The sequence below is a fragment of the Neophocaena asiaeorientalis genome, unplaced genomic scaffold (assembly GCF_003031525.2).
Source record: "Neophocaena asiaeorientalis asiaeorientalis breed wild unplaced genomic scaffold, Neophocaena_asiaeorientalis_V1.1 scaffold202, whole genome shotgun sequence".
Taxonomy (NCBI): Eukaryota; Metazoa; Chordata; class Mammalia; order Artiodactyla; family Phocoenidae; genus Neophocaena; species Neophocaena asiaeorientalis.
This window is the reverse complement of record NW_020172627.1, coordinates 2,176,331-2,204,235: the sequence shown is the minus strand read 5'-3', so window position 1 is coordinate 2,204,235 and position 27,905 is coordinate 2,176,331. Positions and strand designations below refer to the sequence as shown.

General features: G+C 46.1%; 1 protein-coding gene across 7 annotated transcripts in view; it reads right to left on the bottom strand.

Moving 5' to 3' along the window:
- Positions 1-1,402: 1,402 nt before the first annotated feature.
- Positions 1,403-27,905, bottom strand: part of MARCHF8 (membrane associated ring-CH-type finger 8) — a 109,869-nt gene continuing 83,366 nt past the window's right edge. For 6 of the 7 annotated variants that reach the window (XM_024739119.1, XM_024739120.1, XM_024739121.1 and 3 more), the window contains 5 exons: positions 24,576-24,626; positions 10,403-10,485; positions 7,725-7,905; positions 5,629-5,776; positions 1,403-5,225 (listed from right to left, as the gene is read on the bottom strand). In XM_024739119.1, the coding sequence (XP_024594887.1) occupies positions 4,921-5,225; positions 5,629-5,776; positions 7,725-7,905; positions 10,403-10,485; positions 24,576-24,626 (768 nt within the window). In that variant the 3' untranslated portion in view covers positions 1,403-4,920. Of the gene's footprint in view, positions 5,226-5,628; positions 5,777-7,724; positions 7,906-9,325; positions 10,172-10,402; positions 10,486-11,284; positions 11,307-24,575; positions 24,627-27,905 lie in introns of all 7 variants that reach the window. The other variant, XM_024739124.1, reaches the window with a different exon arrangement.

Genomic DNA, 27,905 nt, shown 5'->3' with positions numbered 1-27,905 from the left:
CTGAGGCTGGGAGAAAAGACAGGTCCTAGAGAGGGTCGTCTATGCCTCTCACACCACGTGGGCTGTGCAGCAACAACTCTAGGGGGCGCTGATCACACGGGCCAAGCATTGGGAAACTTTTTCTGTAAAGGGGCATGTAAATATTGTAAGCTTTGCAGGCCATACGATCTGCCATTGTAGCAGGAAATAAGCTGAATACAGTGTCAATGAAGGGCAAGGCTGTACGTCTACAGGTACATTTATGAAACAGGAGGCTGGTCTGCGAGCAGTGGTGGGCCACCCCCCCGACCTAGAGGATTCAAACCGCCCCTAGTGGTGTGCCATCAGCGGCCCCAACCCGTCATTTTTTGGCTGGTGTCAAAGGGAAGAGAGGCCTGGGGGTGGCACTGTTTCAAGCCCGCCGGCAACAAGACCTTATTGGGCGTCTCTTCAGCCAAACGCAAATTCATCGGGTCCCCAAAGCATAGAGGCTCCTCATGGGCAGTCCCCACTTCGCATTTCCTCTTTCAGCTCCTGCTCCTCGCCACTCCCTCCAACTGACGCTTGAGCTCAAGGGAGCTCTCGGGGGAGGGCTGGGGCACACACTGGCCTCTGTCCCCCCCGCGAGCCCACACCTGAGCAGATGCACCTCTTCCTCTAGGGGCTTCAACAGCTCCACTCAGTTCTGGGGACCTCTTCTCCCAAGTCAGGCAAGGAGGACACTTGGCAAAGCACCCTCCTGCTTCTTAGCTCCCCAGTCTCCCTGCACTCGTGGACAGACTCGCCCAGCTCACCAAGGGCAGTATGCTGGGGCGACCTTGGCCTCCCTCCTTTCACCTGGTGTACAAAGGTGAAGCCAGGTGCCCGTCCTCGGCACTCCCAGACCCGGGAGTGGTTTGCAGTCCCGAGACTGGAGGATCAACGGCACTGTCATTACTCAGGGAAGCCCCGCCAGGAGCCAGGAGATGCAGCCAGGCTAAGCTATCGCCAGCAGCCCTGTCGGCCCTGCCCTGTTCCCTCACTCAGCTGGGCTGTGCTTCAGTATATGTTTCAGCAGATAAGGCTAGTTAAGCAACGTACCATTCCAATGGCCGTGCTGCCATACACACCCTGAACTTGAGTCTGGCTTCTCTCAGGTTGAGAGAACTTGAGTGTGGTGAGTCCAAGTTGTTTGAGCCTGGATGTCTGAGACAAGCACACCTATGAGAACGACTTCAGCTTTCACTCCCACGCCCACACATCCTCCAGAACCCACTGCCAGTGATCCTTCCTCCCTTACAGGGACAGACCAAATCTGCACGCGAGTCTGCATGATTTACTTTCCTGATGTGCAAGCCAGAGGAACCCGGAAAGGGGTCCAGACCACTGGAGTGCTTGCCAATGTTCCCAGCCTCCTTGCAGGAAAACACTTTCATGGAAAAACTCCTTTTTAAAGAAAAGCTTTATTGCTGCAATTAGATACTCCCGTGTATAGTACAACCACCCCCTGCAATACAGAGAATTATTCAAGCAGTAATGCTGAAGAACAGTGAACATACACAAAGGGATACAAAACTAGACATTTAGATAACTTGAAATTCTCTAAGTTAAGAAAAAGTTCAAATGTGAAGTGCCTTTTAGAAACTACACCACACATGCCAGTGTAAATTTGGTCTTTATTAACAATCAACCTCCTACAAACACTGCATCTAAACAGGTGATAAGTTGCACAATTACTTCCAAAACAAAGACAAATGCTTTGACTTCCCTATGTTTCAGTCTTTCCTTGGACTAGAGATGGAAGCTGCATATTTCAAATCAGATCCAAGAGGGAAAGTATCTCAAATGTGTATTTGCATCAGGCCAAATCCACACTGTCGTGGATCTTTACACCCTGCCGTGCCCAGTCCTCCTCCAGCTCTGCAGCTGACCACCAGGCAGCAGGGGCAGCTCGGACCCGTGCAGGCCTTAGCTGAGGCTCTTGAACGGGCCCAACTGCCTGGGGTCCGTATGTCTGTAGCCAGGAAGGCACACCCGCAGGTTTTGTAACTGGACCCATAAGATTGAAAAGAGTGGATGGAAATAAAAAAGGAAGTGACATTAGGGGCCTGTGGTAGGAAGAGGTCTTTCACAATTTTCAGGAAAATCTCAAAATAAACCCAAGCACAAAAGCCCTTCAGCTGAACTATAATTTGAGGGGACATAGAGGCCAAATCAGAGATGGCTGGCTGGTGACACCCCTGAGGCTGCTTCCCTCTCCCCCTCACCTGGCCTACAGATATCGGCCCCCCTGACCCTGAGACCTGCAAAAGCGCATTCAATGTTTCTATATGGTTCATCCAAGTGTCATCTTCTCACTAAAGCCAGGTGCAAAATGATGAGGAAATGGGGAATAATTAAGCCCCCAAAAGAACCTAGAGAGCAAGCTGACACTAAAGGAATGCCTGGCAGATCCACAGCTCCCACTAGGTGGCAGCACAGCCCAACCTTGGCAGGGCTTCGCACTCACCCTTAGTCCCTTCAGGGAAGAGATTAGCCCTGGGACTCAGTAGTGGGGCAGAGGTGCTCAACAGGACCTGCGAGGAAAGAGAAAGGCAACGGGGTAGCTGTGTGCCACCCCAGGGGAGAAAAGAAGGACATGGGGCTGACTGTCCACAGGCAGGGGCTTTCAGGAGTTTGGCTGGAGGTGACGAGATGGTGTTTAGGCCCTTCCTAAAAAGAAGTGACAGGGCTTCCCGTGACAGTCTAGTTGGGTATGGGAGCGACACAACAGTCATGGTTATAAAGGCACCTCTGCCACAGAGGGCGCCAGGCACACTGGGTGGGCTGCCCTGGGGCTATCCCCACCTAAGCACACTCTCCTCTCTACAGAAACTCTCAGTGCTTTTCAAGTCCAGCATAAGGGGTTCCACCAGGGGGAAAGGGAAAGATTCCCACTTAAAAAGCTATCCCAGTCTTCCCTTGACCACTCATCCGCCGTTAGAGGGACAAGGGGCCTTGCCCAGGCAGTTCCTAAGGGGCACAGGCAGGGCTGACCTGGGAGTCTCCTGAGTGGACAGTCTGTAGCTGCTTGGTGTCCCCAGGCTGAGAAGGGGTGTAGGTAATTGCACTTTGGGGCACAGTGAGCACAGGCACGGGCTGGACATGCCCTGGGAGACAGAGAGGGCTGGCTGACCTATTTCCAGGGATGGGCTACAACTGGACAGCAGCTGCCAGACCAGAGAAGCCACGGCAGGGAAAAGCCCTCCTCCAGAGCTTAAAGATCCTTCAGCCTCCTCCTGGCTTTCAAAACAAACCATGGGGCTTCTACTCTGAAATGGAAAGGAATCATCTTCTGTTTGCTTCCTCCTCTTAACAGCTGGATGAAGCAACTAAGGCTCGGAGGATGGAGGGCAGGACCCCCAGGCATCTCCCCCCAGATGCTCATCTGCGGCGCTTCCTGGAGAGTAAGCATCCGGGCAGACCTAACTTACACTGCAGACTCCCCTGGCCTGTTTTCCTGGAGTTGACTCTTGTTTGCCTGGCATGATGAAACTGGTCTTCAGAAACAGAATTTTAAGCAGACCTTTTTAAAAGGACAAAGGCCATTTGATGGTAGTAATTTTGGTTTTGTTTTATGAAAAGTGGTACAGGAGATAATCCCTGATGACAGAATGGACTGATAGCAGGGCCAGGGGCCCCTAAAGGATCCTCTCTGTTCAGTCCAGTTAAGGCGACAAATGGGCAGGGGAGTGGCTGGGAGCAGGGACACAGTGGACCAGGGCAGTTTGCTGCTCACTCCTGGCCCTCACCCCAGAGCCAGCCCATCTGCATCTCTGCCCTGGGCAGTGGTCCACAGAATGTGCCAGGAGCAGGGGCTGGCTGAGTGGCAGGCACCCAGGAGCACCTGCAGTATGCATGCCCCAGACCAGGGCGATGCAATGCCTACTCCATCAGTGTGAAGCCAGCACAAACTGGAGAGGTTTGTCTTTAAAGGAGTAGTTTTTAAATATTCAGTTTTGTTCTAATTACTCGCTTCTTTTCATTTAGATCTCATGAACCCTTCTTCCGGGCTGACCAAAAAAAAAGAAACATTCAGGGCAGCCCTATGACATGAAGACTTGTCACAAAACAGGCTCAAAACCACAGAAATTATGCTCGAATTGCCATTTAGCATCCATTAATTCCCACAAGGTGTTATGAAAAAGCCTCAGACCTGTTTGTCCTGCTTTAGAGTCACAAGTCCCTTTTATGGACTTGTGTCCAGAGTAGATGTCACATTTCTTAGCATATATAAGGCAAAAAGGGTTTCAGATCAATTATAATGTGAAAGAGATAATCAGGGTCATGAAGGGAAGGTTTCTAAATGAGACGTCCTTTTAAATGTCAATCCCACGGGACACACATATTACAAAATACAGATTCTCTTTTTGTAAAGTGCTTTGCTTTGCTTAGTGAATCACTCACCACCACGCACAGAGCACCACGGCCCGTCTGCTCGGGAACTGTCAGTGGCGGCCTCCCCGCGCTCTGCTTGGTGAGGGGGAAGCCTCTCCTCATGGCTAGATGTTCCCAACACTCCACTCCAGAGGGTCGGCGGGGGGACCTGCCAACTGGAAGAGGTGCATCAGGGCCCAGGCGCTACCAGCTCCTGCTCTAACCTCAGGTTTGGCATCTTATTCTCTCATTCTGCTCAAGACTACAGGCCAGAACCCAGCCAGCGCCCCATCACGGTGTTACGGGCTCTTCCAACTTCCCTTCCTGTAGACACGCTGGCGGAAGCAGAACCCAGCCGTGCACAGCTGACGTGAGGATTTTCCAGGGGAGTCACTAAGGAGGGTTTAGAAAAAGAGAAGCCATTAAAAATAGTCACCTGCCCCGTCTATGCTATTAAACGACATAAGAAAATGTACACAATTGGCAGTAAACAATTTCCTTCAGCTGTTCGCAGATGTCCAGGAGAACTACACACCCTCCACATCATCAGATGTGAACGATCTCTGCTCCAGTGTCTTCAGGTTCTGTGCAACAAGAAGAGTTTGTGTCGGAATGACAGATTCCACGTCCATCTTTATTTTCAAAGTTGGGCTCTGTTAGTGCAGATTTTTCAAAAATATTCTTTTTGCTTGTTTCTGGACAGTTTTGGACATAGATTACTCTGTTATAAGCCTTGAGTCTCTTCCATAATTGTACATACACTTTGCACTGAACGTACATAAAAAGAAGTCCACCAGTAAAGCCGATGGCCACAACCACCAATTTAGTCCAAAAGGGCCACTCTAGGATTCCTGGAAGGGAAAAAACCCAGTTAGCCTATCAGCCGACCTTATTTAAGATGTGAAGTAAATAAAACACACTTTCTGAACTTCCCATAACCATGGACTCTTAACTTATCGAATCTTGCTTCACTGCAGGAGGAGTGGAAGAGCATGTCCACTCCCTTTTATCCTGCTCCATGGAGATTCTCTCCCTCCATGATTTGATCTCTCCTGACTGGGTTTTAAAAACTACCACCACAGCAAAAGAAACATCCAAAAAGGATGCGTAGTGCCCTCATGATTGATGCCTCCTTCCAGAAGCCCAGACATTTGAGGTCTGACTTGAAAATCAACCTTGGAATAACACCCCAATCCTAAGACCCACTGTGCCATCCAGGATCTCCTGGGTGCACCTTTCATCCTGAGCACATACCTGTTGCCTGCCCCTGCTTGATCTCCTCAGCAGTGCGGTCGATGAGCACGTACAAGGACCAGACCACACAGGTGATGGCAATGATGTGGAACGTCACGGAGCACATGATCTTCCTGCGCTCGCTGGCTGTCATCTGCAGCTTCTCCCACTGGAAAGACAACGCACAGAGCGTGAGGCTCAGGCTCATGGGCGTAAAGCGCTACGATGGGGTGAGAGCTTTGTTGATGGTTAAGACTGGCTTCCCTCCTCCCTCCCCCTTTCCCAAGCTAGATGAATTTCCCCAAACACTCAGAGTCGCTCCCTTTAAACCATGTGGCGTCAACCAGGTACCAGGCACTGGTGTTCTGTCCACATCCAACTTTCTAGGCAATGAAGAGAAGCTGGGATCAAGATGAGCTATGAACCACCACCAGCAATCCCCTGGCTGCTTATTCTGGCAAAGCAGCCATTCAGTGGCTTTGATACAAGACTTTATGGTTTTGGTCCTGATGAAAACAGCACATTGGCCCAAGACCCAGGTGGCACACTTTAAGTTTCCGTGACTTGCTGACTGGCATGAGTGAGGGGAAGAAGGGGGTTGATGACACCACAACACACTAGCAGATGGGTCACACTATGTCGTGAAGGTGATGGTGGAGGGCGCTCACTCTTTGGTCCTCTGCTACATTGGCAGCAACACTGTGAAATCGATGCTAAGAGTTCCTGGTACAAGCAGTCTGTGCCAGTCCCATCTCCTCTAGGAGCTCATTAATTTACTCCAAATAGCCAGATTTTCTTTTTCATTTACTGGTTTCCGAATCAGAAGAAAACACATAGAGGTAGAGAAAAAGAACAAGTGTAAACACTGCATATCCTCTGCCAGCCCTACTCATAACCTTTCCAGGTGGTTCTAGGCAGGATAAACTGAAAGTAGAGTCTTCATGGACTATCTATATTGGTCAAAGTGCCGTAAGACTCACTTGAAGAATCAGCATAGAGTAGGTACCCAAAAAACAGTGAGGCTTTTATGGGACAAAACATTTTTTAAGTAGTTTGCGCCTGCCTTCCCTAGCATCCAGATTTCTTTCTGCTATGGTGTGACACAGTATCTTCATCTGGCTTCCCTCCTAAAATGTCCCCCTGATTTTCTAAGACACATTCAGTTCAAGCCTTTCACACTCCCCTGAAATGCTCACCCTACCTTTGCGGTGGCTGCTCTTCTCCAGAGACAATCTGACCTCTCTAGAGTCCTTTCACTTCCCCTCTAAATCCTACTGATCTTCCAAGAACTGCTTCAACACCAAACATTCTATGATGCTACCACCACTCTGCTTCCCCAGAGCTCCGACCCACAATGAATACTTCCTTCTCTGAATATCTGATACGAGCGATCACCATAGAAGTTAGCATTGAACTGGCATGTTGGTGCTGTTACCTGATTATGTAATTCCCCTTGAAATTTATGAGTTTTGAGATAAGAACAAACCTTTTATTCTTCCAAACAAAACCTCTCCATATTCTGGGCACACAGACACATTGAACGGCCAGTGTTTACACAGGAGGGGAGCACCGGATGAGGCTCCTTTCAGAGGAAGCACGGACATGGAACCTGAAGAGAGCTGTGTTGCATGTAATGCCTGTGGTCCCTTTCTTTTCCCATCTGCCCCCACTTCCCATCTAGGAAACACCTGTCACAGGTATACAGAAATAAATTTACCATGTTATGCTGTTCTTTGTGCTGGAGAGAGATACTAATCTCCACTATATGGACCTAATTAGAGGCAAAGCCTGAAGAGTTAATACATACAAAGTTTAATGCTGACTAAGATGTCACAAAACAGTCTGTGGTCAAGGGCCAAATGACTGATACAGACAAGCAGGCAGTCTTAGTTTTAAGGAAAAAGAAAACATCATATGACTGAATGGACAGAAAGAGCTTCTTCCTGAGAGGAGGGACTTGGAAATCAGTACCAAAAACATGAATGTACACACCAGCCCCAACTTCTTAAAGGAGTGAACACAAGCCAACTGTGGCTCCACCCAGTCCCAGGTGCTAATTCTTCTGGGTGCTCATCTCAGTGAAGCTAAAGTACTTCCGAGGGTGGCCTCGCACATACTTTTCTCAGAGGCTTCAGCTTGGTCTCCATGATGAACTCGTACTTGCACAGCTCACAGCAGCGTGTGTCAGAGCTCTTGATCCACTGCTGCAGGCAGGTCTGGTGCACAAAGTGGAGGCTCCCTGTGCAGTGGCAGGGTGTGATCAGAGGGCTCTCGTCATCCCCTTCACAGTGACAGATCCTGTGGCAGAAGGAAAGCCAGTCATTACAAGGAGGGCCACACAACAGGGAAGATGACGCTTCAGTGGAAGGTCAGTCCCCCCAAGGAAAACGTTCCGAAACAAACATCACAAAATGACTATAAGCACGAAAACATACAAACACAAATGAAAACAATTACTACAAACTAAAAATTTCTAGCTTACCGCACCAACATGGAAAGTCTGGGTGGCTTTTGGCATCAGAGAGGAAAAAATGATATAAGAAATGACAAAGCAGTCATTTTGGGTAAGACTTAAGAACTTCACTAAAAAGACGAATTTAAGGAAACATCTTCCAGAACTTACATGACATTAAAATAATCAGAGGTAAAATTTCCGTGTAAAAAAAACCAGCACTCTACCTTTCAAAAATACCAGTGACTTGAAAAGATGATGAACTTTGCTTGCTAGCTATAATCACTGACCTCACCTTCACACACCACAACTACATATTTCTGTCCTCTCTCAGAGAGTAAACAGAGAAATCACAGTGTTTCTCCTGGACCTGAAAAACCATTATAAGATGCTGCAATTTCATTTCTTTTTTCAGGATCACTCATAGCAATAAGTGAGAAATTTAAATCATTCATTATTTCTAAGGGTGCATGCAACAGGATGTAGCTACTAACCTCAAGGAACTTAACAGACTTTTGAGAAACAGAAAGGTCTTTTCCAGCAGCTGGAGAACAGGTAGGGACACCTGGCCTGAAAGGAACTGGGTTCTGCCCAGGCCAGGCTCTCGGCTGTTTGTTTCTGTGAGAGAGGTTTCTGATCCAATTGTTAAAAGAAGTGATAAGAGCTGATCCTGAGGAGGGGCCACTGGGGAAAGGTTAGAATGGGGAAGGCCTAAGAGTAGCGGCAAAAGTGAATTCTGAAAGCTTTTGGAGGCCTGACAAGGATGCTGCACCCGGGAAGATAAAAGTGGAGTTAGGACCCGGGCAGAGGTGGATGCATCCAAGTTAAAAGGAAGGAAGGAGCGGCTGAAGAGCAGCCCTTCCCCATGCACACCGTGTCGCAGGTGGAGCGAGGGGTTAAAAACGAGGTCGAGAGGGGAAGCCAATGCTTAATATCTAGACCATCAAGCTGGAAGACTGGAGATACTATTTTTTCTTCCGCTTTCCTTATGCAAAAGCTACTTATTTTTAGTTGAGAAGAGTCAGCTTGGCATTTAATATGTGTAGCTTCTTCCTCTTTTATCATCTATGAAACTATCTTGGGACCCATGTCATAAAAATTGGTTTTTCAAATGATACCAATAATCTATTCTGGAGAAAACTATTAATCCATAATTGTGTACAACTGCCTATTCATTTTCCTGAAACTTCACATATTAAAGCAAGATGAGGCCACGGAGGTGTGGGGAGCAGAGAGGGCCAGAATGGTGGTTCTTGGCAAACCAACCTGCAGACATCCCCTGATGTGGACACGGGAGAGATGGGGGGGCCCTTTTCAGAGAGAGGGGAAGGACCATCCAGGTCACTGTCCTTTTCCACCGAGCAGAGGGGCGCCCGCAGGACCCTGCTCTTCGGTTTTGTGGATGTGCTGTCCTCAAAGACGTCATCATCTCCCGTTTCGTCGGAGAAGAAGCCCGCGCTCCCAGCCAGCCCGCTGGAGGACTTGGCGGGGTGCGGGCCGGCAGTGCAGCTCTCCAGCTCGTGGAACCAGTACAGGCTGCTGGTGCTCAAGCCGTGTGACAGCGAGAACAGGTACTGGAGCAGCCGCCGGCTTCTGGACACGGCCTCGCCATCTGCCTTCTCGTCAAGAAGCAGGACGTGCGTGCCCCCCTTGCCGGCTCCCACCTCTGAGGCCGCTGAACGATTGGCGGAAAGGGATGAAACACAAGAATGTTTGGAACTGCCAAGAGGTTTGCGATTCAGTGTTCTTTTTTCTTTCTGGTGGAGCCTGTTAATACTGAGACACGGGTCTTGAGGGAGTATCAGTTTCCCTTCAGAGCAAGTCCTCTCCGCATAGTCAAAACTTTCCAAAGCATCCGGGGCCTTCTCACCCACATCATTCAGGGATTTTGAGAACTTCAGTGTTCTTCTGGCTTTGGTATTCTTAGCAGGCTTCAAGGCCTGGACCCACTCTGAGCCATGGGAATTTCTCTTTGATGCCTGCACTGTGTCTTGACAGGCAACTGTCACAGTGAGCCCTTGTGTCAGAGGACTCTGGCAGGGAGGAGCTTTCAAGACAACAGCAGACTGCACGGGACTGTGGTGACAACACTCAGAAAACACTGCACTGGAACTGCATGCAGAGAACAGTGGAATAAAAGCACAGAAAGTAAAAACAATTTTAAAAGAAAACAGGCATCAAAGTGAAGAAATGAGACTTGCGCGGTACCTGGTGAGCAAACAGCACATAAAACCAGGTTGACTGTTTAGAGCAGAGGCATATGGAGAATCAAGAACCTGCAGACAAGAACGCTCATTCCTGAGATGCACATGAACGACCGCAGCACGTGAAGCAGAGCATTACCTGCAGATGTCCTGATTGGAGGGCGTGACAGAAGTGCGAGAGAAGGCGGACACTGGAGCGGATGCCACTGAAGAGCCCCCAGCCTGCAACAACACACCTCCAGTCAGTTTTCAGGAAAAGCCAGGGGACTGCAAACACCACCTCCTTGTGAATGGCAATGGGTCTGCCGCTGCCCGTTGCTCAGTGAATAGCACGTATTAGGTCCCTACGAGCCAAGGTAAGAACAAACCAAGCAGCACTCTTCTTTTCTCAGATGAAGGTAAAGTGTAGCCAAGAAATATTTGAGACTCTGGAACAGCACCATCAACCTTCTGTATATTCAGTGGTCATTTAACTTCTAAGCATCTAAACTTAATTCGTTCATACATAAATCAAGAAACCAAGCACTGTAAGTACACGCAAATGCAAAAGAAACATGAGGCACCTTCCCTGCCAGCTCTGCTGCCCCCACCCAGCACTCTTTAACCTGGTACCTGGGATCATCCTCGTTGAGGCTGGCAGAATGTGAGAGCCACTCCTCCCTCACCACCTGGCAGTTGGTCCACGAACCCTCACTACCCTGCCAGCACTCTTTATACAAAAGGGAGATTACCTGAGCACAGGGCCACCAACCCAGAGCTCAACCCCAGGCCCAGGAGGGGGCTGAGCACAGAATGCTCCTGAGTCCTAATCTTGGGATTCTGTATTGAGAAAATTATCAAGAACATGTAAATGTGGAAGAAAGTATAGCAAGAGGTCATGAGATAGAGCAGGGGCTCTGAGGGGTCGTGAACAAGCCAAAATTAGAGACCAGTCTGGGAGGGTGAGGAAGCACCACGATGGGAAGAGAAGTGGAGGAGAGAAATAGGATCAGGGAGCACAGCTGGGCTAAGGGTGCATGACCACTACTAGAGGGTCCCCCAGCCTCCCACTCCAGCCTCTGTGGGGCCCTTGCCAGGCCTCATCAAGACTGACTCCTGAGATTCCACGGCCCTCACAGCACCCTGTGTGTTCTTCCCCGCTTAGGACAGATATCCTGAGGGACAACTCAAGGGCCACAGGGAGACAGTACTGTGGGTCTGTTATCAAGAGCAAGCTGACATCTCCTCCCTGCCCTCCCCAGGCCCACTCCAGTGGCCCTCAGCCCTGCTTCTTGATTCTGGAGAGCCCACCTGGCTCCACGCTTGCTCAGTGTCACCCCCAGGATGTACTCTCATCCTGGCACTCCAGCTGTGGGACCACAGACTTGCATCAGCCACCAGGACAGCTCTCCCCACCTTGCCGCCTCTCCAGCGAAAACACCAGCCTGGGAAGAGCCAGAGAGAACTGGCACTCTGACTGAGATGCCCACTGGACGGCTACTCTTGCTGCCCAGCATGGGGATGATACGTCACTGTAAACCCAGCTCAACCTAAAGAAGCTCGATCCAAGAGGCTACATGGTATCGTGCTACATGTGTATGCTAGAACGATGAAGCATTACTCAATGAGCACATCTTCTGAGTCACCAGAGAATCCACACTTACCTTCTAGCTGAATGTGCACGTGGACGTTGCGTATATTCTCCATAAGAGCGCTGCTGGTCAAATTTCTTAAGAATCTAAAGTTTATTTGGAGCCACGAAAATGACATCCCTCCAATAACCTTGCACTACTTCGTCACGATTCTTTCTAAAACAAATTGTGTGTGTGTGTGGGGGGTGGCGGTCTCAATATTATGCTGCTATGTTCCCACTGCACGAGCTACCTCTGCTTTCTCCTGTGCCCTCCTCCAGGCAGCCACCACGGGCTCCTCTGTCTATTCTCCTGCGGTGAGCACACAGGGCCTTTACTGTTAGTCGCTGCACGGAGGCAGGCTGAGGAGAGCCACACTAATGTCCCCAGCTCCTACAGTCAGCCTGCTCTCTGATGTTCAGCCCTAGCCCCACTCTGAGATGGGGAGCCTTCTTGAACTTCTTGCTCCCCTCTTTAACTTGTGAGGGTGACCAGCAGCTCTGTTCAGCACCTGTAGGCAAGGCCACAAGCTGGTCATGGTGTAGAAAAGTAAGCGTCGCCACCACGCCTCCCCAAGTAGACCTGGGAGGAAGGGAGGACAGGAATGTAGGTTCACGTCCTTGTCCCTCATTGCTAAGAGGTCAGCTCTCCATCCTCTAGGTTGCTGGGTCAAGCTTAGTCGCTTGGACTGAGGTACAGAAGGAAGCGCCCTCCTCACGTGAGCAAGGGAAAAGTACACTGCTCACCAAGAAGACGGGGGCAATACCTAGTTATCTCCCTCCCTGTTACATTCTAAGGACAGGAGCCGCTTGAAACCACGTGTACTTTCCTGTATTCTGAAGGGAAGGCAAACCCTGTGGAAGGAAAGTGGGGTCGTATCTGGAGAATGAGGCTCTCCCAGGATCAGTGTCTTTGAAAGGAGGCAGGTCTCAGATGGGAAGCTGAAACCAAGAGAAAATGGCCTCTCACTCCCGTTCTGAACCTCAAGTAATTCATGTGAGAACGGGAAGTCCGGGGTAACGATCACATTAGCACACATCTGTGCTGGCAAGGCTCAGTGGTAGGAGGGAGAGCCTTGGAGCAGAACAAAACCTGCACCGAGGAAGCAGCCGGACTATCCACACACTTGACATCTGTGATCCCTTCCCCATGAGTTTCCCGTCTCAGGTGTGTCACGGGGACTCACACAGAGTCGTGTCTGTACTTGCAGCAGACTGGCAGGCCTGCAGGATGGCGGCAGCCCCAAGCCCCTGCTCTGTTTGGGAAACAGGAACAGCCTCGGCATCCTCTATCTGTGCTCCTGCCCTCACTTCATCCTCTCTGATCCCACAAAGAACATCACAAGACACTTTCAGCAGGTAATATCCAAGCCTCAACAGGCCTCCCAATAACAGAGCAAAAGTCTCCCTTCTTCTTAGATCATGAGGTTACAAGGGAAATTTTTAAATCTACTTACTGTTGTTTTACATACATACAAACCAACAAATTCCTTATCCAGGATCCTTCTCCTTAAGAGCGAGAAAATGAGTAAGATTCATGGGGCCATCACAGTCCCCGTAGAGGTTCCTTCTGTCACCAGCTAAAGAGGAGTACATGCTGAGAGTTCAGGACCAGTCCCCGCGCAGAAAGATCATCAAAGCACAGCGACAGCAACTTTAGAGAGCTTAACTTGTTGCTGGTATCAGGCCGAGTAAAATCTGTCAACCTACCAAGGAGGATTGAAAAGACTGGCCTGATCAACAATGCCAACGACAAAATGAAGCCAAGAGCTGCAAACACAGTTCCAGGGTCCAACCAGGGAGGTCAAGACAAGTCAAGGGGCTGGCAGTCCCCTCTCAGAGGCTCGGGCCAACAGCTCCCCAGCTCCTCCTGAGAGCAGAGGGCAGGGTGACATTCAGGAGGCTGTGCTGGCTCAAGGGAAAAGGAGACTCTATGACCCCCGCACAAAGCCAGAGAACACCCTCTCCCCTCCATGAGGATCAGACCACACAGGACTCCACAGTTACTGACAAAAGGTGTAACTGTTCATAATGAGAAAATTCATATGTGTTGAGAAAACTTAAGCCCTCTGTTCCTGAAGTTCTTTGTTGGTTCTCAAACAAGAGACTTTCCGGTCATGAAAAAGAATGTAAAGCAATCTCATTACAAAAAAATTTTCATAAAAATCCCCTCTTTTTAAGATGTTGTCATCAATTATGTCAAAACAAACCTCTGGATTCTGTCTAGGCCTAAATCCCAGTTGCTTTTATTTCTTAGGAATGACATGTTTGTTTTGCTGTCCTCAAGTCACTTAATGGTTGCCTTTCCTATCAACCCACTGTTTTAAATTATTTTATCAAGACTGCCAAAAACATATAAGGAATAGAAAACTTTCCATGTATCCCTGGTAGAAGCTGGGATCCCTCTGTTTCCCTTTAAGAGAACTTACTGCTATTGGGAGGCCTGTCATAACAGACTCACCAAGCAGAGTTCTCAGTCTGTGGCAGGAACTTACCAATTTGACACTGGAGGGGACTTCCTCCCTGCAGGACACCAGCTGTACCTTCTGTAACCCTACCCTTCCCCGCCTGCTTTTTGTTTCACTTCCTTCCCTTGCTCCCTCCACTACGTTCCCTCCACTACGTTACTTTCCAACCTCCCTCTCAGCCACTTCCTCCTCCTCCCCTATTGCAAAACCCCACTGGGCCCTTTTTCATTTACCAGCAAAGCTACATTTAAAACATTTTGCTCCCTAACAAGAGTGAATCAGCCCATCTGATCTTCATCAACAAGTATGGGGCCACAAGAAATGGTCTGGTTGGGCTTGTTTGCTTTTAAGCCAGAAGGAACTTGAGGAAGGACTAGAGAAGGAGGACAAGATGCAAAGAGGGCTCGTGTTTACAACGGACCTCAAATTAGATTTATCAAATCAATGACTTAATCAAAAAATGGGAAAGGAAATACAGATGGCTCTTAAAGCATCAGAAGATGCTTGACCTCTCTCACAACAAGAAATACAAATTAAAGCTCCAGTGAGAAATACCATCATCATCAACAACAAAGCGTTTAAAAAAAATCAAATACCCATGTTGGCAAAAGTATGGGGTAACAAGCATGCTTACACATCGCTGGTGGGAAAGCAACCTGGTAAACCTCCCTCCTAAGATGGCAATTTTGCTGAGAATTACAAATGCACGTGCACTTTGTCCCAGCAACTCTTTTAGGAATTCATCCTCACACATATGCAGGAAGAGGTTTGTACAAAACTGTTTGTGGGAGCAAAGGGTTGGCATAACCTCACTGCCCGTGGGCTCGTATCTGATTAATACTGGTACAACGATAGAAAGGAACGTGGGCAATCATTAGCAGAAGGGAAAGCTCATTATGTGCAGTAAGGGGTATATGGAGGGAGCGGGCAGAGAGGAGAGCCACACCATGCATGCTGGCACGTGCAGACTATCTGTCAGTGGCTCCCAACAGTGGTTTCCTGTGAAACAGGGAAGAAGAGCAGGGACCCCGGGCAGGAGGGACACGGACTTTTCATGAAGACCCTTTCCAACCTTATACCCCTTAACCATGAACAGGTATTTCCTAAATACAAATTTATTTTTAAAGTAACACGAGACTGAAAGTCTAAGAAGTACAATAAAACTGCACAACCAACTGTAATGATTTTCCAATTCTGGAAAAACCGGTAAAGAAATTGATTTCATGGGTCATGACCTACATTTTTAACAATGAAATAAAATAGATGTCAAAGTGCATCTGACATGATGATTAAGTCTTTGGGGGAACTTTTTCTTTCAGTTGTGTGTATCAATGAGCTGAGTTTCAATGTAAACACTATTTCTTACAAAGGATTATGGTCCACATAATTTGAAAGTTATTGCACTACTGTATTTCTACCAAAAAAACGTAACAAACAAAAATATCAAAATAAGTAAAAGAAAAAGAAGATGGCTAAATCAAGAAAGCATGTTAGGGACTTCCCTGGTGGTCCAGTGGTTAAGACTTCTCCTCCAATGCAGGGGTTGAGGGTTCAATCCCTGGTCAGGGAGCTAAGATTCGACATGCCTCGCCACCAAAAAAATCCCAAAACATAAAACAGAAGCAATATTGTAACAAATTCAATAAAGACTTTAAAAATAGTCCACATCAAAAAAGAATCTTAAAAAAAAAAAGAAAGCGTGTTACATTGTCAGCACAGAGATTTTGAAAGTGAAGGGCTCTGACAGCTATCAAGAGAGAGGTTTTTCCTCTACAAAGATGGCATTTGCCACCTGTATTAGATTTTTATTACCATGTTAACGAATTACCACAAACTTAGTGGCTCAAAACCACAAATGCATCGTGCGACAGACAGCGTGATAGGACCCTCTGCTCAGGGTCTCCCTTCTTTGTGGAGGCTCTGGGGAAGAATGCACTTCCACGTTCATTCAGGTTGCTGGCAGAAGGCAGTTCCTAGCAGGTTTAGGACTGAGGACCTGTTTACTTGCTGGTTGTCAGCCAGGGGCTGCCTGCATTCCCCATCCATCCCTCCCCATCTTCAAGCCCACTCTTGCTTCCAATCTCTGCCACCAGCCAGAGAAAGCTCTCTGTCTTTAAGAGCTCATGTGATTCCATTAATACAATGATCTCATCAGCAATGTCTCATCATAGTGACAGGCTCTGGGCATCAGGGTGGGACATCTTTGGGGGGCCATTTTAGAAATTCTGCTTACCTTTACTTTCTGCTCAGGAGGTTACTAAATGCTACCGTGCTCCTGTCCCCAAACCAAGAGAGAGTGATTGGGTCCTTACTGCTGCTCAGCAGGCCTGACTTCATATAATAAAGCCAAATAGAGTCTCACTTGGTGTTTAGACACTGCAATGTACAGACTGAGACTGCGTTTCAGCAAACCTTCTGCTTAGTGCAGAATTTCCTCTGTGAAAATAAATGCTTCATTAAGAGAGAATCTGATTTCTAAAAATAAACACCCAGTTGTATTCACCTTCCAAAATGATCTACAATTAAAGAAGAGAGACCAGTTCTGTGGCTGCTCTGATACACACATGTTGACTCCTGATGAAGGGCTGGGCCAAGAACAAGCTTTCACAATAGCAAATAATTGAAACTGACCGCTACAAAAGTCAATATAAAATACGTACAATACAGAATTCATGGAGGAGAGTGTACAATAAAAACCACTGAATTCTAAAATGATTTCCATTATAAATGACTCTCAGCTTTGTCGTAGCACTAACACTGAATTCTTTTCTTCGGTGCCCTTTTAGAGAGAGTTGGAATTATGTGAATAATAATATGCCCCCAGCATAAGGAGGGGCCTATGTCACAGCACTGCTACCGGGAAGACAACAGCTGAAGGGACTTTCTCATGGCTCATCTTACAAAGCAGGTCTTTAAGCTACTGTTGGGAATATTGCAAACATAACTTGTTTTCAATAAATTACATTGAAGACAATGATTTCTGAGCAAAGATGGCTTCACATTCCCAGAAACTATAAGTGTAACCATATAAAGGCCCCCAAACCACCAGAAATACCATGGTGAAAGGGCTGGGTTTCTGAGTTATTTAGTAATCAAAAGGACCCTTTTACTACTACAGACTTCTTTTAAATATTTAATTTTTTAAAATAAATTTTTAAAAATAAATTTATGTTATTTATTTATTTCTTGTGGGATCCTCCCGGACCGGGGCACAAACCCGTGTCCCCTGCATCGGCAGGCGGACTCTCAACCACTGCGCCACCCGGGAAGCCCTGAAATGCATTTTTATTTCCAATCATTCTTTGAGAAAATTCTGAGGTGGTAGCAAAAGCACTGGTTTTTGACTCCAAAGTCCTCAGTCTGTGTGTGTTCCTGGGTCACTCCACTAAGCACACCACCTCCCAAGAGCACATCACTTGGAGCAGGAATTTAATCATTTAAAAATCAGGTCAATAATTCACAGGGCTACTATGAGGAGCAAATAAAGTCAGAGATGCAGAAATGTGACACACACCATTCTTGGAATGTCTCCACTGAGAAGAAGGTTTCCAGGTGGACTACTACTGCTTGATGGTCTACAGAGTAAACCTGCAGGTATATCTGTGATGAAATGCCCCCATTCCAACAGAGGCAACCACTGTCCACTCACTGGGATGAAAAAGGTTTCTGCCCAGGCTACTCACCTGGCGGGTGAACCTTTGGCCTGGGAGAATGCGACTGACAAGGAACACAGGAGACAAGAAAGATGACCCCAAACTTAATGTTAAGGCTCTTCCTCTAAAGCCAAATGTGTTAGGTGACAAATGAAATCAGTTACCTCTTTAAGCACACACCCTCCCCGACCCACAATCTAAAAGAATATTCAGAGACCTGCTTGAAACCCCTTTGCTGGCCCCAACACCCCAAGTCCAGCCTCCCCCTCTGCTCTGCGACTCGGCATTTGTCACCGAGCACTCCACAACCTCTTGCTCCTCCTGGGGATGCTCCCACACCCCACCCAGCACAACTGGCTGTTCCTCAGGTTTCTCCTCAGAAAGGGCTTTTCACCCCTATTATTATTCATTGTCCTTGTACTCTGTTCATTTCTTTCCTGGCACTTGTCAAGGTTTATAAAAAGATGTTACTGGAACAATATGTTCACCAAGAAGCTGCTGCTGTTCAGCCTTGCACAGTGCCTAGCACACAGGAGGTGTTCAATGAACACTTGTTGAATAAATAAAACAAGGACGAGTGGAGTAACTGTGTCTCTTTTAATATGTCTAAAACAGAGGTTCTCAAACTTGTTGGTCTCAGGACCCCTTAACACGCTAAAAAAACGGAGGCCCCCAAAGAGCTTCATTCTTATGTTTATTTGGGTTACATCAACCAAATATTAGAAATTTTTAAAACACAAGACCAGCAGCACACATTCCATTAGTGTCAGAGAGAAGATGCCACCTTGCATGCCACTCAGTCTCTGGAAATTCCACTGTACACCTGTGAGAGAATGAGAGCAATAAAAGCAAATAGTGTCTTCGTATTATTATGAAACCGGTTTTAACCTTCTCCCTCTCCCTGCCAGGAGATCCAAAAGCAAACTGAAAACTGCTGGTCTAGAGTTTCAGCCAAAAATTAAACTGTAACCAGTCAGAAGGCTATAAAAAAAGAAAAGAAAATATGGTCAGTCAATCTTTATAAGAGGGGAGCCAAATAGCAAGACACTGACCATGGAGCTCCATCAGGACCCAGAGTGAAGCTATGTGGTGTTCATGACACACGTGAAGCAGGCTGTTACCACTTGATGCCATTCAACTCCACCAATTCGTTCTCCTTGTTTCTACTGCATGAAAATAAGTCTTTTGTCGTTGGGATAGTTGTTTTCTTCAGTATAAATTAAGAAAGGCACATTCGCCTTATACTTAACCCATAGGTCTGAGTAACCTAAGTCTGTCACTGGTTAACTCTGTATTCAGAAACAGAGAGAAGCAGGCCTTGGTCCTGACAATCACACCAAGGTGTGTGGCCAGCAAGCCACCATCCTAAGGCTGTATTTACATCTGACATGTGACATTCTGCTGTATCTCATTCCTACCTAATGGCAACATTAACTAGAAAATATTCAAGAGCTCCAGGAGAGTCAATGCTCAAATTCATTGAGATTTGCTTGCCAAACAACAGAACAGCAATAATTTTAAGTGCTCGTTAAACATGTCCAATCTGACTTCTACCCAGGAACACTTGATTAACCAGAGGCAGGCACATAATGTTCATGGTATCTGAATAAAATTATGCAGAGCTCTAAAATACTCTGCCAGGTACCACTCTTCAGCAACTGCTGGAGCTTAGTGAACCTGCTTGGCTGCAGGGAGGAGGGCACCCATGCTCCAGGCTTCATGATGGATGTCTAGCCTGCCACTGCCATCACCCTGTGGTAAGTGCTGCCAATCATGAACTTGTTCAAGAAATTGTATCACCTGGACCAAATCCAATTCCCCAGGTTGAATAAGAATGCTTCCCTCAGCATTCTCAGTAAACTAACGCCATGTCTGTGTGCTGCCCTTTCCCGCACATAAGGCTCCCTTGACAGGTATCAGCAGAGGCTCAAGAAAGCCCAGCCCCCTCAGTGAACCTGGCCTAGGCCAATTCCTTTTATCTTAAAAAATTCTATTTGGACAGAGTGAGTTTAAGCCGCCTCAGGGAATTCTAACCTTCCTCTAAAGGGTTTTAGGTCAAAGTACAGTGGTCCTCACTGGAATGGTCCCAACCAACACAGCCCCAGGGTTTACAGGTACCTTGCAACTGGGTGGCCATGACAGCCATCACTCCCAGTGACCAAGGCTGCAAATACCTGCCTTTCATCTTTACCTAAAGAACTGGATTTCCCAAGAAGGTGACAAACCAGTTTTCTACTACAGTTTAACCCCATTCTGGCCAGCTCCTTTTTACCTTTTATGTCCTGCTTTAAGTATCCCCTCCTCAGCCATACCTTCTCCGAGCAGCCCTTTTAACTTCGGTTCCTCGTAATTCTGTACCTTAGCCCCTTTTCTTTCACCTTCATAATAATTCTGCCTGCGGGTATTTTATGGCACTCTGCTTATTCCTCTCTTCTCTGTTTAGTTCAGCATTCAAAGCATAATGTCTTGCACACAGTTAAGTGTTGGACAAAATCTGAACTCATGCAATACTCCTAAACGCTGCACTAGGCCTCCTTGTATACGTTACAACTGAGGATACTTTATGCCGAGTGATGAGACAGCTTGCAGGTGGTGGGCAGTGGTGGTACAACACCCCTGGACAGGGAGTCACATCATCTCACCCTAACATGGCAGGCCTTCCAGGAGTAGCCTCCGTGATCACCCAAGTCCCCCGAAGGCTGTGTCAGTATCTCGCTGCATTCCCCCCACCAGCCCGTGTTCCAAGTCACCCTGGGAGTGAAGGCCACCTGTCAGCCAGGGGCTGAACATCACTCCTACAGCAGAGACCCTACCTCTAGCCCTTCCCCTCTCTGCACCACACAGCCTCCCAAATCCCCTTGTCTGTCCGAGCTCTAGTTCACAAAGGGCAGAATCAGGACCAGTGGTGGGTGATAGAATAAGAGTTTAGGCGACACATCGAAAGAACATTTCGTACTAGTTTTTTAACAGGAGCCTAATGCAGACTGCAGGTGACTGACTAATGTGAGCACAAACTAGCCTGAAATCCAGCTAGAGGCTGAGCTGGCAGAAAAAGTCTCTTGACAAGACAGCAGAGATCTCAGGTAGCATAAAACATGTCCATGGTCTGAACTTTCTTTGTATCTTCCATCTCAAGGGTATGAAGCATCTGCTTAAGTATGTTTGCTACACTGAAGATAAGTGTTTTACATATCTTGGCCTAAAAGTAGCTTCAAACAACAGGCCCATTTTATAAATACAAGGAAGAACTGCATTTTCAAAAACTAGTTATCTTGGGCTTCCCTGGTGGCGCAGTGGTTGAGAGTCCGCCTGCCGCTGCAGGGGACACGGGTTTGTGCCCTGGTCCGGGAAGATCCCACATGCCGCGGAGCGGCTGGGCCCGTGAGCCATGGCTGCTGAGCCTGCGCGTCCAGAGCCTGTGCTCTGCAACAGGAGAGGCCACAACAGTGAGAGGACCGCGTACTGCAAAACAAAACAAAAAAAAACTAGTTATCTTGCACAGCAGTCCTGCCCTCTGTTCTGCAGCCCCATTTAACTGGTTCATGCCTAACATACTTAAGGAGGCTCACATTTTACAACAAAATTCATGCTGAGGGGATCACTGGGAAGTTAGTGGTGTGAGCACACAAGACTCCCCACTCCTGAGGTTTTCTTTTGATCCCAGTTAAGTGTGCAGGAACTCCTGCTGTGGAAATGCAATAGACCCAAATCTTCTTTCTGCTCTGAAAGCTTTGAGGATTTCACAGTACCCCTGTTTCTAAGAGTGTGGAAGTGTGGAGCTAAAACTTCTTTTTCAGAAAATTCCAACCCTGCCTACAGGAAAGCTCCAGGTCAGCGGCCTTGTTTGTTTTGTTCATCATTTTATGCTAGCACCTAGAGCTCAGTGCCTGGCACAGAGAACACACAATAAAAATGTGTGCAAGAAGGAAAAAAGGAAAAAAGCCAGAGTTTTGATTAGATTTCTTAATTTTCACCCCCAGGTGATATTTATCTTAAAGCATATACAGGCATACTTCGGAGATATTGTGAGTTCAGTTCCAGAGCATCGCAATAAAGCAAGTATCGCAATAAAGCCAGTCACACAAATTTTCTGGTTTCCCAGTGCACATAAAAGTTATGTTTATACTATACTGTTTAGTATACTAAACAGTATACTATACTATACTGTACTCCATTAACTTTGAAGTAACATTATAACTAAAAAAGAAAGTACATACCTTAATTTAAAAATACTGTTGAAAATGTATTTGAAAAATGCTGACCATCATCTGAGGCTTCAGCAAGTCGTACTAGTACCATCAAAGATCACTGATCACAGATCACCATAACAAATATAATACTACTAATAAAAAGTTTGAAATATTTAGTGAATTACCAAAACATGACACAGAGACAAGAAGAGAGCGAATGCTGTTGGAAAAATGGTGCCGACAGGCTTGCTCAATGCAAGGTTGCCACAAACCTTCAGTTTGTAAAAAGCGCAATATTTGAAAAGTACAATAAAGTGAAATGCCATAAAACGAAGTCTGCCTATGGTTCTGTCTTTGATCAGTAATGACATAGTAATAGCTACCATCAAGGACTATCCTGACCCAATCAACCTAAGATCACCAGGGTTCAACCAAGTTTGACAAGAGTCAGTTTACTGACTCATTGCAATGAGGAAGCTGTCCCATGGCTCCTTGCCAACATTATCCCTAAGTCTCAGAGCAAGCCTGAAGGTTGTATAATTACCCTAATTTTACTCATCAAGAAATTAAAGTTCAGAGGAGTATCCTTCCGCAAAGTCACATGGCTAGAAACCCTTGTCCACCTAACCCTCTAACACCCTCACAGAGCAACTCAGAAGGCCCATGCTCCAGGCCTGTGACAAGCCCAACAAACGTTCCTCTAGACGTTGTAAGCCATGAGTTTACAAACTTTTTTAACTATAGGAGGAAACTTTCCTTCAAATAAAATCTTACTAAAACCATAAACAAACAAGAAACATATATCTGAGGTACAGGATAATAACATCCTTCAGAACTGCTCTTAGCCATTGGAGCAAAGCAATGAGTGCTACTGTGTGCTTTTAAAATGTTTAATTCAACTTAACCAGACAGGCCATTTAGATCTATGCCTTCTTACTTTTCTCTATGCTTATATGTTGGACAGCTCCTTCAAAAAGTAGTAGGGCAAAACTGGCCATTTTACTAAGACAGTAATGATCTACCACTACACAGTTCTACAGCTCCAGCATTCCTGGCTGAAGGAACAGCAAAAGAAAAGAAAAGGAGGTTGGAACAGCAGAGAGTATTTGGTGAAAGGTATTTATATGAGGCGGCTGAAGCTACCCTCCACTGGTCTGGGGGAAGGTCAGGTCAGCAGTGAACCAAGAAGCACTCTGTAAATGGCCTTTAGGCACACTAAGCACTGTGGACTTTTCTTTTCATGCAAAATTCAGCGGCAGAATGACATGATTAGATCACGAGTATGCCTAAGAACAGATGATTAACATCTTAAAGGATTTTCTACATTCTACTTTTAATTCAAAAGTATACTATAGAGTGATATGAATAAAAAACATTTGGCATATAATGTCACTGTTTATTTTAGAGAAATTAAGAGGCCTGAGACAGCAGAATAGGTTTTGCCACACTATTCAGATCTTCCTGTCAGGATCTGACATAGACATGATGCGAGAGAAAATCCACCTTTGCAAGGAACCTTCATAGACACACCTGTATGGACAACGGGTAGGCTAGAGCCCGTGTCTAGGCTGAGAGATGAGCAGTGCATGGGAGCAAGCTCACAGCATGGGAGACACCGTCTGCTGGCTCTGGGGTCACCCCTAGCATCTGATGTGCTCCCGGCAGGCTACTCAAGTGACTACCCCACAGGTGTATCAGGTGCTGTTGGCTGCCGATTCACCCCTCTGCCCTCCTTTTCCTAGCCACGTTCCAGCTGGCGGGGGTCTTATGATCCAGTTCTGGCCAGTGAGATGTAAGCAGAAGTCAGGCAGCTGAGGGGCGTTTCTGGGAAAGCTTTTGCTTTCCTGTTGAAAAGGGTCACTCTCAGCTGACAGACCACAGCCAGGGTGCCTGGAGGTCCAGCTCCCACCTTGAGATCAAACATGAGGATGACAACGTGCCAAGGAAGGGGGCACAAAGAAAGCGGAAGGAGCCTAGATCCCCGGCAACATCTGTGAGCACCGCGTCAGCCCTGAACCATCCGCCTCCAGACATCTTGTCATCAGAACAACAGAAATCTATAGTTATTTAAGTCAGTAGAGTTGGTTTTTTATTACCATCAGGCAAATGCATTCCTAATTGAGGTGACAGATTCTCTGGTGACTCTCTGAGATTTCTTTTACCTGAAAGTAAACAATTTCTACCGGAAGAAATGGGGTTTTCTCCTATCAGTCACTCCCCCCAACACAAATCTAGAATTGCCTCACTAGAAAAATATAACTGCTATATACCTCACATGGTCCCAGAGCGGATTAAAGTAATGAACTGATAACTTTATGTCTTTAAAAGAGAAGAGTGTAAACACATGCCAGGTATAAGAAATAAAAAACAACATATTTCAGTAGCACTCTACCTTAGAAATGTTACTTGAATGACTCATGGAATGTCCCAAAGTCTTCTCATGCTGCAAAAAAACCAAACAGGTTGTTAAGTATCAAGCTTTGATTAAAGTGGGCAAACAAGTAATTGAACATAACAATCCTGCTAACAAATCGCTCCCTCAACTAGGATTTGCTGTGCACAAACTATTATGCAGCGGGCCAGCTATGAGATACTGGAGAACTTGGCAAAGATGAGTAAAACAATAGTCCTTGCCCTAAAGGAATCTATTAACAAGAAAAGAACAGGAATTTGGAACTAACTGTAAAAATAAGACGGCAGCAGTAAGTATCTTAAGAAGCATTCAAGTGGAGGTTCAGAAGCAAGAAGCTGCGTGTTCAGTTGTACACCATGTGGTCCACACGATGAGGAGCTGCTATAAGATATGGAAGGGGAAAGCAGGACAGATGACCCCACCCAGGCTGTCTGGCTGCAAAGTGCTGGGTACTCTGCAGGGATACTGCACAGCTCACACCTACTCCCTCAAGCCTGTTTATCCTCCTGGGTTAGAGAAATCTGAGAGTCCTGCCAGCCTCCTCCGTCTCACAAGTCACAAAGTCTTAAAAACAAATTCTTCCTCCCTAATGTCTCTCAATCTCAAATCCCATCTCCATTTCTACTGTCAATGCATTCATTTATGTTCTCTTCATTTCTTCCTGTAATTCTACCTGTTCTTTCTGCTTTTAAATTGACCTCCCTGATACACAATTGTTACAGACTGAATTGTTAACCTCCCATCCCCAATTTATATGTTGAAGTCCTAACTCCCATTACTCACAATGCCACTACATTTGGAGGTGGGAATCTTTAACATTGTAACTATGTTACAATGAGGCCATTAAAGCTGGGCCCTAATCCAATATGAATGGTGTCCTTAGAAGAAGAGGAAATTAGGACGCAGATATACACAGAAGATGCAGGGAGAAGATACCACCTATCTACACATTAAGCAAAAGGGTCCACAGGAAAAACCAAACCTGCTGACACCTTGTTCTTGGACTTCTAGCCTCTAGAACTGTGAGGAAATAAATTCTTGTTGTTTAAACCACCCAGTCTGTGTCTGTGGTACTTCGCTATGGTAGCCCTAGCAAACGAATACAATAATATTCCACACTATAAACTTCTAAAAAAAGCCAATGTTCCAAATCTAAATTTGAGTTTTAAAAATAATAAAGTAACCTTCCCTGAATCCACTCAGCCTTGCTCTAAATCAAATGAGTTAAATAAAAAAGCTATTACAAATGGAAGAGATGATCTTAACATGTATTTTTAAAATTATCTATTCTCGTTTTCAGTTCACACACCATGCAATAACCATGGTGAAGATCAGAGAAGGTTGAGATGTAGGTAAAATTCTTTGATCAGAAGGAAGTACAAAGGCACTGGTGGCTCATTTAAATGCTCCTTTGAGGAAGAGCTGATTCCATTCCACCAAGGCTCTCCTTAAAGAAAGCTGGCCACCAAGAAAATTTTGACTTTCTCCTTCCTCTCAATCCACCAAATCACAGACTGCCTTGACTTCTGTACGCCTGGCTCCTGAACACTTGATATGACTAAAATGATGATGAAGAAGTGTTTCAAGACCTCCCAAGTAGGGCTTCCCTGGTGGCGCAGTGGTTGAGAGTCCGCCTGCCGATGCAGGGGACGCGGGTTCGTGCCCCAGTCCGGGAGGATCCCACATGCCGCGGAGTGGCTGGCCCGTGACCCATGGCTGCCGAGCCTGCGCGTCCGGAGCCTGTGCTCCGCAACGGGAGAGGCCACAGCAGTGAGAGGCCCGCATAGTGCCAAAAAAAAAAAAAAAGACCTCCCAAGTAGCCTGCAGTCAGCACGTGTTTTGGCAATGTTGTCTTCTTTGTCTTTATAGCAATGTGCTTGTGTAATTTTGGGAATAATTTTATTAAATTCTCCCTTACTTTATAAATCTGAGCAGGAATAGGAGTTCAAGTCTCTTAAATGTAATACAGTACAGACAGTGCTATTAAGTGTTTAGTCTCACAGTATGTTTCTTGGTCTTTCTTAAGTTCGTCAATTAGATAGTTATAAAGGAAAAGAAAAAAGTATAAAGTGTGTTCAAGGTGTTGGCAATATATCACCAAAATCTACCTCTCTGGGAAATGAGTCCCTCTGTCCACAGAAAAGGTAAATTTATAATCATTCAAGTTTCATTCATGAGTCAAGAACGTACTAGGGACAAACATACGGCACTGCTGTGAATCCAACTTAAAGGCTCATCTGCTGGTGATTTACTACTAAATTTTAATTTAGTCTACTAAATTAAAACAAAGATACCATATGCTTTGGATTATTTGTACAGAAAACCAATTATAACCACTATCAAATTACCTGCTACCTTACAAGAAATGGCCATAACACCGTCTGGAAATCTACAGAAAAGTTCTGAGCAGCAATAATTCATGTCCTAGACCTTCTGACATTCATTATTCCGTAAAGAATGGTACTGAGTTAGGGAGAAGCCTAGCTGTTAAGCTAGGTAACATTATAAATCCAGACTGAGATCTAAAGGTTGCTCTTTACTTTATGAACTTGAGAAATAAATTTAATGATGTAATAAAGCCTTTATTCTGTCTTCCTTGTTAGAACAATTCAATATTTTACCTGGTAAAATCAAACAGCCAGCCCCAGAAGATACAGATGTTTTAAAGGCTGAAAGCTGTCAATATTTGGTATTGCTTCTCCACTACTTGGTAGGAAAGTAACAATTCAGTTTCAAAAGATCATATTTTTGGGGTTTTTTTCCTTAAACACTGCTACACTTATTTGGGCTTACTGAAAGGAAGCAAATCCCAGGACTCATTCAAGTCAGTTTCTCATTCATTCCATACTTAATTTACTATGCAACTGCCATTTACAAACAACTGTATCAGTCACAGAATACCGACAAAAATAAATCTAATTCCTAGGCCTGTGCCAATGTTAACATTACCACAGAAGTGCCTTGAAATACTGTTTCAATGAGGAATGTACATCTAGGGAAAAGGTGAATGACATAAAAAAAGCACATACGTAAATTACATCAGGTAGAGTGGGTGACACCATTCTCTCCTACAGTCAGAATGTCAAGTTTCCCAATGAGAAGAGGGAAAGTTTGCCAAACATCAATGTTGAGAACTGGAACGAGGCATAACAAAGAGAAAAAGAGTTCCAATCCAGTTCAAGCTGAAATTAAGCTTCAATGCCTAAGTGATAAAAACCCTGGCAAATTATCTTCACACAGTCTCTAATACATTCCGTCACTGCTCAGTGGGTCCCACCATCCCGTAACCCTGGGAGAGACGAGAGCCTC